At 40.2% G+C, this 9,410-nt stretch overlaps 1 protein-coding gene across 1 annotated transcript in view; it reads left to right on the top strand.

Moving 5' to 3' along the window:
* MTO1 (mitochondrial tRNA translation optimization 1) overlaps positions 1 to 8,250 on the top strand; it is a 41,614-nt gene extending 33,364 nt beyond the window's left edge. The window contains exons 8-10 of the mRNA XM_017871322.1: positions 2,144 to 2,426; positions 4,834 to 4,994; positions 7,722 to 8,250. Of these exons, the coding sequence (XP_017726811.1) occupies positions 2,144 to 2,426; positions 4,834 to 4,994; positions 7,722 to 7,883 (606 nt within the window). The 3' untranslated portion in view covers positions 7,884 to 8,250. The remainder of the gene's footprint in view (positions 1 to 2,143; positions 2,427 to 4,833; positions 4,995 to 7,721) is intronic.
* The last annotated feature ends 1,160 nt before the right edge of the window (positions 8,251 to 9,410 follow it).

The following is a 9,410-nucleotide window of genomic DNA, read 5'->3' as shown; positions in this document are numbered from 1 at the left end:
GTGTAAAAGTGTTCCTATTTCTCCACATCCTCTCCAGCACCTGTTGTTTCCTGACTTTTTAATGATCGCCATTCTAACTGGTGTGAGATGGTATCTCATTGTGGTTTTGATTTGCATTTCTCTGATGGCCAGTGATGATGAGCATTTTTTCATGTGTCTGTTGGCTGCATAAATGTCTTCTTTTGAGAAGTGTCTGTTCATATCCTTTGCCCACTTCTTGATGGGATTGTTTGATTTTTTTCTTGTAAATTTGTTTAAGTTATTTGTAGATTCTAGATATTAGCCCTTTTTCAGATGGGTAGATTGTAAAAATTTTCTCCCATTCTGTAGGTTGCCTGTTCACTCTGATGGTAGTTTCTTTTGCTGTGCAGAAGCTCTAGTTTAATTAGATCCCATTTGTCAATTTTGGCTTTTGTTGCCATTGCTTTTGGTGTTTTAGTCATGAAGTCCTTGCCCATGCCCATGTCCTGAATGGTATTGCCTAGGTTTTCTTCTAGGGTTTTTATGGTTTTAGGTCTAACATTTAAGTCTTTAATCCATCTTGAATTAATTTGTGTATAAGGTGTAAGGAAGGGATCCAGTTTCAGCTTTCTACATATGGCTAGCCAATTTTCTGTTTCTGGGTTTTCTATTCCACTGGTCTATGTATCTGTCTTTGTGCCAGTACCATGCTGTTTTAATTACTGTAGCTTTGTAATATGTTTGAAATCAGGAAGTGTAAGGCCTCTAACCATGTTCTTTTTTCAAAATTGTTTTGATTATTTGGGGTCCCTTGTGATTCCATATAAATTTTAGGATGAAATTTTCTATTTCTAAAAAAAAAAAAATGCCATGGCAATAACCTTTTAAATAAATTACAACAAAATAAAGGCATATGTAAGTGAAGTAAGTAATAATTAACAGAGCAATAAGTGACCTAGCTAGGTCCATTTTAGGAGAGGGTCTGGGTCAAGTTGGGGGTGGGGGCTTTGTAATATCAAGAGGGGAGACCTGAGATCAGTATAAAAGGGATTAAAGTGGTCATAGGAGCACCAGCACTTCTGAAGACTAAACATAGCTGAAGTTTTGCTCACTAGTTTGATCTCAACAAGTGCCAATGAATTAAGTTATTGGAAATCTCACTGGATCTATGTACATTAATACTTAGGCATGTTCTTTTGTTGGCCTAGGTAAGTTGCCTGGGAATTTTAGTAATTATCCCCACTATCTGCATACATTGCTCTCCTCTCCCAAGGAAAGGTAAGGCTTTGGCCATGGAGGCTTTAGCCCATCCAGAGTGGGTAGTAGAAGTAGAACTGAGAAGTGACTATCAAAAATTTCTATGTGGTAAAAGTTGACATGTAGATTATACCAAATTAGGAGAAAAAAATATATATCAGACAGAATATTTATGAACCATCCAAGCACAGTAGCCCACTCATGTAATCCTGGCACTTTGGGAGGCCAAGGTAGGCAGATCGCCCAGGCAACATGACAAAACTCTGTCTCTACAAAAAAAAAAAAAGAGAGAGAAAGAAAATAAAAAGACTTATGAACCCCTATATCATTTTTATCAGTTTATTTTGCAGAGACTTAAAACATGCTCATAATGGCCTCTTGTTCTTCCTTAGGGAGTTCTGTAAAAGAAAGCAGGAGATCCCTGTCATGGTTCCTAGCATGCAAAAGGATGACTAATTTACAGGACTGTAGGACTTAACATGGCTTAGATGTAAAGTACATTCCAATGCTTAGGGAATTCAGTGAAACCCTTGTTATGAGATGATATTCTATATGAAAGGAAAGACAAATGGATTACAGCCATGCCACCCTTACCAGCAACTTAATTCTGATAAGGAGTTGGGGAGAATCAAATAATATGTCTTATTGAAGTCCTACTGTTTAGCAGATACTTAGAAATAATCTTCTGGGGCCGTGTGCAGTGGCTCATACCTGTAACCCAGCACTTTGGGAGGCTGAGGCAGGCGGATCACAAGGTCAGGAGTTCGAGACCAGCCTGGCCAGCCTGGTGAAACCCCGCCTCTACTAAAAATTAGCCGGGCATGGTGATGCGTGCCTATAGTCCCAGCTACTAAGGAGGCTGAGGCAGGAGAATTGCTTGAACCCAGCAGGTGGAGATTGCATTGAGCCAAGATTGTACTACTGCACTCCAGTCTGGGTGAGAGAGCAAGACTCCATCTCAAAAACAAAAAAGAGAAATAATCTTTTGGTATTTATTCCGAGATTTGGTATTATTTCAAAGAATCTTTTTCTTGATCTGCCTCATATGACATGGATCCTTACGTTAATGAAACTTTCGTATATTTGCAGAGCTCTCGATGTTCTGAAGTATGAGGAAGTTGACATGGATTCATTAGCCAAGGCTGTTCCAGAGCCCTTGAAGAAGTATACTAAATGTAGAGAGCTGGCTGAAAGACTGAAAATAGAAGGTAGAAAATAATTTTTGACTTAACATACCTTTATCATTTGTGCAAATTAAGAATAGACAACAGATCCATTATTACTGTTGAACCAGCATAGTGTTAACTTCCATGCTCTTCAAAAGTGTGGTCCTGAGCTAACAGCATTGCAATACCTGCAAGCTTGTTAGAAATACAGAATCTTGGCTGGGCGTGGTGGCTCACACCTGTAATCCCAGCACTTTGGGAGGCCGAGGCGGGCGGATCACAACATCAGGAGATCGAGACAATCCTGGCTAACACGGTGAAACCCCGTCTCTACTAAAAATAGAAAAATTAGCCGGCATGATGGCAGGTGCCTGTAGTGCCAGCTACTCGGAAGGCTGAGTCAGGAGAATGATGTGAACCCAGGAGGCGGAGCTTGCAGTGAGCCAAGATTGTGCCACTGCACTCCAGCCTGGGTGACAGAGCCAGACTCCGTCTCCAAAAAAAAACAAAAAAAGGAAATACAGACTCTCAGGCTTCACCTCAGACCCACTGAGAATCTATATTTAAACATGCTTTTCAGGTGATCTATGTGCACCTTTCAAATAAGTGGTACTGCAGAGTCCTCCTATAAATAAATGTATATATGTGTGTGTGTGTGTGTATTTTTTTTTTTTTTTTTGAGATGGAGTTTCCCTCTTGTTGCCCAGGCTGGGGTGCAGTGGCATGATCTTGGCTCATTGCAACCTCTGCCTCCTGGGTTCAAGCGATTCTCCTGCCTCAGCCTCCTTAGTAGCTGGGATTACAGGCATGCACCACCACGCCTGGCTAATTTTTTGTATTTTTAGTGGACACGGGGTTTCACCATGTTGGCCAGGCGGGTCTGGAACTCCTGGCCTCAGGTGATCCGTCTGCCTCGGCCTCCCAAAGTGCAGGATTACGGGCGTGAGCCACTGTGCCTGGCCAAAAATAAATATTTTTTATAGGAGGGCTCCATAGTACCACTTATTTGAAATGTGCATATATATGAATATGTGTATATATATGTGTGTGTGTGGTTTTTTTTTTTTTTTTTTTGAGATGGAGTTTCACTCTTGTTGCCCAGGTTGGAGTGCAATAGTGCGATCTTGGCTGACTGCAACCTGCACCTCCCAGGTTCAAGCAATTCTCCTGCCTCAGCCTCCCAAGTAGCTAAGATTACAGGCACCTGCCACCAGGGCCCCACCACCGGGCCCAGCAAATTTTTGTATTTTTAGTAGAGACAGGGTTTCATCACATTGGCCAGGCTGGTCTCAAACTCCTGACCTCAGGTGATCCACCCGCCTCAGCCTCCCAAAGTGCTGGGATTACAGGTGTGAGCCACTGCACCCAGCGTATATATTTATATATATTTTTTTTAACTCTGAACTTCCTTTTTTATACTCTCCCCACCTAATGTTTTAATAATGAGAAAAATAATACTATCTTTGGCTTTGACAGTATACTGAAATACTTTACCATTGACAAAGACTTACTTTGTAACAATACTCTTTGTGAGTTTATAGACCATCAAAGCCACAGGTGTCTTTGGTAGTTGCTCTGCATTTTTTAAAGTTTTCCATAATGAAAATTTTTATTATGAAAATACTGAAGCTGAGCGTAGTGGCTCACGCCTGTAATCCCAGCACTTTGGGAGGCTGAGGTGGGCAGATCATCTGAGGTCAGGAGTTTGAGACTAACCTGGCCAACATGGTGAAAACCCCATCTCTACCAAAAATACAAAAAAATTAGCCAAGCATGGTGGCGGGCACCTATAATCCCAGCTACTCGGGAGGCTGAGGCAGGAGAATTGCTTGCACCCAGGAGGCGGAGGTTGCAGTGAGCCTTTTCTTTTTTTTTTTTTTCCTGAGACGGAGTCTCGCTCTGTTGCCCAGGCTGGAGTACAGTAGCACTATATCGGCTCACTGCATTCTCCACCTCCTGGGTTCAAGCGATTCTCCTGTCTTAGCCTCCCGAGTAGCTGGGATTACATGTGGATGCCACCACGCCCAGCTAATTTTTTGTATTTTTAGTAGAGATGGCGTTTCACCATGTTCCTCATGCTGGTCTCGATCTCCTGAGCCCAGACAGTCCACCCGCCTCAGCCTCCAAAAGTGTTAGTATTACAGGTGTAAGCCACCACGCCTGGCCACAAATTCTTTTTTTTACTTTCAGTTTTCCAGATATTTGAAAAGGACATGCACTAAACTACTAGACAGAATGTTGTAGTTAATATGCAAGACACTCCATTTATCTTAGCTTCAGTTTCCTCCTATGTAAAAGGGAACACCTACCCAACCCATCTCATGAAGTGAATGTTGAATGAGATGATGTACACAAGAGCTTTTTATAAATTGTAAGAGGCTACATAAATGTAAGTTGTTAGTATAATATAATCTGGGTATTATAACATGATTCCGATTTTGTTCACCAGCCACTTATGAATCAGTGTTGTTCCATCAGCTACAAGAAATAAAGGGAGTTCAGCAAGATGAAGCTCTCCAACTGCCAAAAGACATAGATTATTTGACTATCAGGGATGTGTCTTTGTCCCATGAAGTTCGAGAAAAACTACATTTTAGTCGTCCGCAGACGGTAAGAAAAATAGGCAGGGGAATAGAAACAAGTTACAGATAAAGATGCAGTGCGTTTTTAAACCTGGGGTTACAATGGCTATATGACATTTTATTTAATAATAAGAAACTTCTAGCCTGGGCAACACAGCAAGACCCCATCTGTACAAAAATACAAAAATTAGCTGGGCATGGTGGCATGCACCTGCAGTGCCAGCTACTCGGGAGGCTGAGGTGGAGGATACCTGAGCCCAAGACACTGAGGCTGCAGTGAGCCATGATCGCACCACTGCACTCCAGCCTGGGCAACACAGCAAGACCCTGTCTCAAAAAAAAAAAAAAAAAAGAAACTTGACTTCAAATTTTTTTTTATGTTTCTAAGAACATAAGAAACATTTCTTATGTTTCTAAGACAGATGTTGGTATGTCTGTATGAGAGATGATAAAGCTTAACTTTAATTAGATAACTGGAAGTCAAGAATTGGTTTGATTGGAACTATTCTCTAGTCCCAACCACGTGATAAAGCATCAGTGCAAACTGTGCAAGATAGTACACGTGTATGGCTTAAAGGAAAACATACTAGGTTAAAATATAACTCATATTAGTGGTTTTCAAGTCACTACTTGGAGTCCTCCCTAGGAGTTCCATAGTGTTGCCTTGGGAACCAATGGGAGAAAGAGGGGAGCCAAAGAGTGCCCCCACCACATACTTCAGACTGATTGTGAAAGGGTGTATGCATGTTCCTTTGTGTAAACAAATAAACCTTTAATTTGCTATATAGTAATTAGTATTGGGCTTCTAATAAATGTTTAAAGACTGATAAACTTTACTTACTGATTCTGAGATACACTTTTCTCCACATTTTAACATCTCTGAAATTGCATCTTTTTTTTTTTTTTGAAATGGAGTCTCACTCTGTCACCAAGCTGGAATGCAGTGGAACAATCTCGGCTCACTGCAACCTCTGCCTCCTGGGTTCAAGCGATTCCCCTACCTCAGCCTCCCAAGTAGCTGGGACTACAGGCACGCGCCATCACACTTGGCTATTTTTTTTTTTATTATTTTTAGCAGAGACAGGGTTTCACCATGTTGGCCGGGATGGACTCGATCTCCCAACCTCATGATCCGTCCACCTTGGCCTCTCAAAGTCCTGGGATTACAGGCGTGAGCCACAGCGCCTGGCCAATTGCATCTTTAATATCTCAAAAGTTGATGGTGTGTCACAGAGTAATGGGCATTTTTTTTTTTAGTAGTGGTTCATAAAATAAAGGGGCATATTACAAAAGTACAGACTGTAGAAAAATTTGAAAAAAACTATTTTTGTAGGGAGGAGTGATTTCATTAATATAACATGGTATTCTTAGCAACAGTCATCACGGAAACCAGGAAAATAAGCCTTAAATTTTATAACTCTGTCCTTTCCTATTGATTTCAGGTCATGTTTGTGTGGATAATCATAGGCTACACTGCCACACTGCCCAACATGATAGCCACTTACCAATTGTGGTTATTTACATTAATTAAAATTAAATAGGCCAGGTGCAGTGGCACGCACCTGTAGTCCCAGCTACTTGGGAGGCTGAGGTGGGAGGATCACTTGAGCCCAGGAGGTAGAGACTGCAGCAAGTCATGATTGTACCACTACACCCCAGCCTGGGTGACAGAGTGAGACCCTGTCTCAAAAAAAAAAAAAAAAAAAAAAAAAAAAAAGAAAAAATTAAATAAAATGTAAAATTTAGCTCTTCAGTCTTACTAGCCACATTTCGAGTGCCCAGTAGCCACATATGACTAGTGGCAACCATACTGGACACCGCATTATTGCAGTGCACATGTTATAGAAAATTTCCATCATCACAGAAAGTTCAGCTGAACAGCACTGGTCATAGGAGTTCAGAACCCCTTACCCACAATTCCGTAATACAAAAGGCTCTGGCAGAAGTTTGCACTAGCTCATTTGGTAGCAAAACTGAGTTCAGTTCACATGAGGCTATATGGTCTTTATACTGTTCAGAGTGAATATTCATACCTTTCACTGTAAAAATACACTGCAGAAGTATTAATAGCATTTAAAATGTGGGGTGCTTGCCCCACACACTATTGAGGCTGTTATGTTACATACAGCCTCAAGGATTATATGTATCTTATTGTAAAAACATATGGCCTCAAGGATTTCATTTCATTTTATTTATTTGAAAGAGGGGCTTACTCTGTCACCCAGGCTGGAGTGCAGTGGCATAATCACAGCTCACTGCATTCTCAACCTCCCAGGCTCAAGCTATCCTCCCACCTTTGTTTTCTGAGTGGCTAGTACTACAAGTGTGCACTATGCTAACCACTATGCTAACCTAATTTTTTTTTAATTTTCTGTAGAGACAGAGTCCCACTATTTTGCCCAGACTGGCCTCAAGAATTTCAAATAAGGGACTGTGGACCTATATTTGAAGAAAGGAACTTGATTACAGTTTTTCTTAGTTTAATGGGAAGAAAAAGTAGATACTCTAACATCTATTAGTTATGTAATCTTACACAAGCTATTTTAACATTTCTTTGCCTCAGTTTCCCATTTGTAAAATGAAGACATAAATAATATTTCTTTTATCTACTTTATGAGGTAATACATTGATAATACATCAAAATAATAATTAAGAAAATATTGTATAAACTATACAGATTGTTATTTGGAGGAAAATAGATTTGATCTGACATAGCATAGCTCACTTATGTTTTTCTTGTGGTATTGATTCTTAGATCGGGGCTGCTAGTCGTATACCTGGAGTAACACCTGCTGCCATCATCAATCTGCTGAGATTTGTGAAGACCACTCAACAAAGACAGGCAGCTATGAATGAATCACCCAAGACTGATCAATGCTTACGTGATGCAGATAGACTTCAAGAGAGACAGTTATAGCTTTCAATTCATAAAAGATTTTTAAAGAGCATGTAAATAATTTGATCAATATACAAGAATATAGATAAAATAATTATTTAGCACATGTTAAAATAGCTTTATTAGGTTACTGTGGGTTTGCCATTAATTTATGAATGGAATAGAAATTAAAATTGTGCTTTTTTGTGTATATGAAAAAACTAGTTGTAAACAATTTGTATTCTTTCTTTAAGGAGCTCTAATACAATAACTTTGTGCAGTGTTCATCAAAGAGAGAGAGAATGAACCTAAAACTAAACCTGGAAAAAAACTCAACATGCAGATTTGCCTACTCATAGGGACTTTGCCTGTTAAATCTAACAAATTAAAAGTCTTATCATTCAACTTGTTTTGAGAGTTAGTAATCTTTTGCTTCGTTATACTAGGCTAGGAAGCAATGTCAAAGCCCTTAAATTCTCAAGACTAAAGACTTGAGATTATATAAAATTATCCAGAATCATTCAGCTAATACTATTGAAATATAGAATGTAGGGTGAAAGTTGACAGAAATCTGTACTTCTTCAGGAAATCCTCACTGGTAATTGTTCTGAACATTAACGAAAGCCCTATAAAATAGAAAGATTGGAAATCACCATTGTTTCCTATTATCCGCAATGTGAATACTTATTTGGTGACCTAGTTATGGGAGAATTAAGTAACGTTAGTGATTTTATATCGTACCATAAAAATATTTTCTTAAGAAACTGTCATGGCCATCATTTCTTAACAATGAAGACAGATCCATAGTAACTGGTGAGTGGTGTTTCCCTGTTTTTAAGTCAGAATGACAGAAAAAACAGAATAGTGCTAGTACCCCTCTTCCTCTCTAGTACTTTGATGGTATGCTGTCACAGGGGTTAAAGTGGGATAATCAGCTGGGTCTTTTGACTCAGATACCTCAGATACCTCAACCATTCTGAATAGACTAAGGGATGAATACAGCCAAATGGGCCAGACAGCCCTGCTTGTCTCTGGAATTCCAACCCGGATCTCTGGTGTCAGCCTAGGGAGAAGCTCCCATGTCAGCTTCAGGCCAAAGCAGGTACTCAGAACTGAGTTCTGAGGGCCCCAAAGTCACTTTGGCTATAGATGTGTATGTTAAGCCTGATTATGGGTGTGAGGCAACCAAGTATCTTGTTACTGTAATTGCATATAGCAACTTGGATGTAGCTTAGTTTTCATGGGTTTATTTTATCTAATTTTAGTCTTTCCAGAAAGCAATAAGATCAGTAACAAGTAAACAGTATTTGTAATGCTGGATAATTTAGCAATGCTGAATTCTTTTTAATACTTGATTTAGGCCGGGCGCGGTGGCTCAAGCCTGTAATCCCAGCACTTTGGGAGGCCGAGACGGGTGGATCATGAGGTCAGGAGATCGAGACCAACCTAGCTAACACGGCGAAACCCCGTCTCTACTAAAAAATACAAAAAACTAGCCGGGCGAGTTGGCGGGCGCCTGTAGTCCCAGCCACTCGGGAGGCTGAGGCAGGAGAATGGCGTAAACCCGGG

The sequence above is a fragment of the Rhinopithecus bieti genome, unplaced genomic scaffold, assembly GCF_001698545.2.
Source record: "Rhinopithecus bieti isolate Rb0 unplaced genomic scaffold, ASM169854v2 scaffold_4709, whole genome shotgun sequence".
Lineage (NCBI taxonomy): Eukaryota > Metazoa > Chordata > Mammalia > Primates > Cercopithecidae > Rhinopithecus > Rhinopithecus bieti.
Note: the sequence above shows the minus strand (reverse complement) of the source record. Positions and strands in the feature narration are given on the sequence as shown.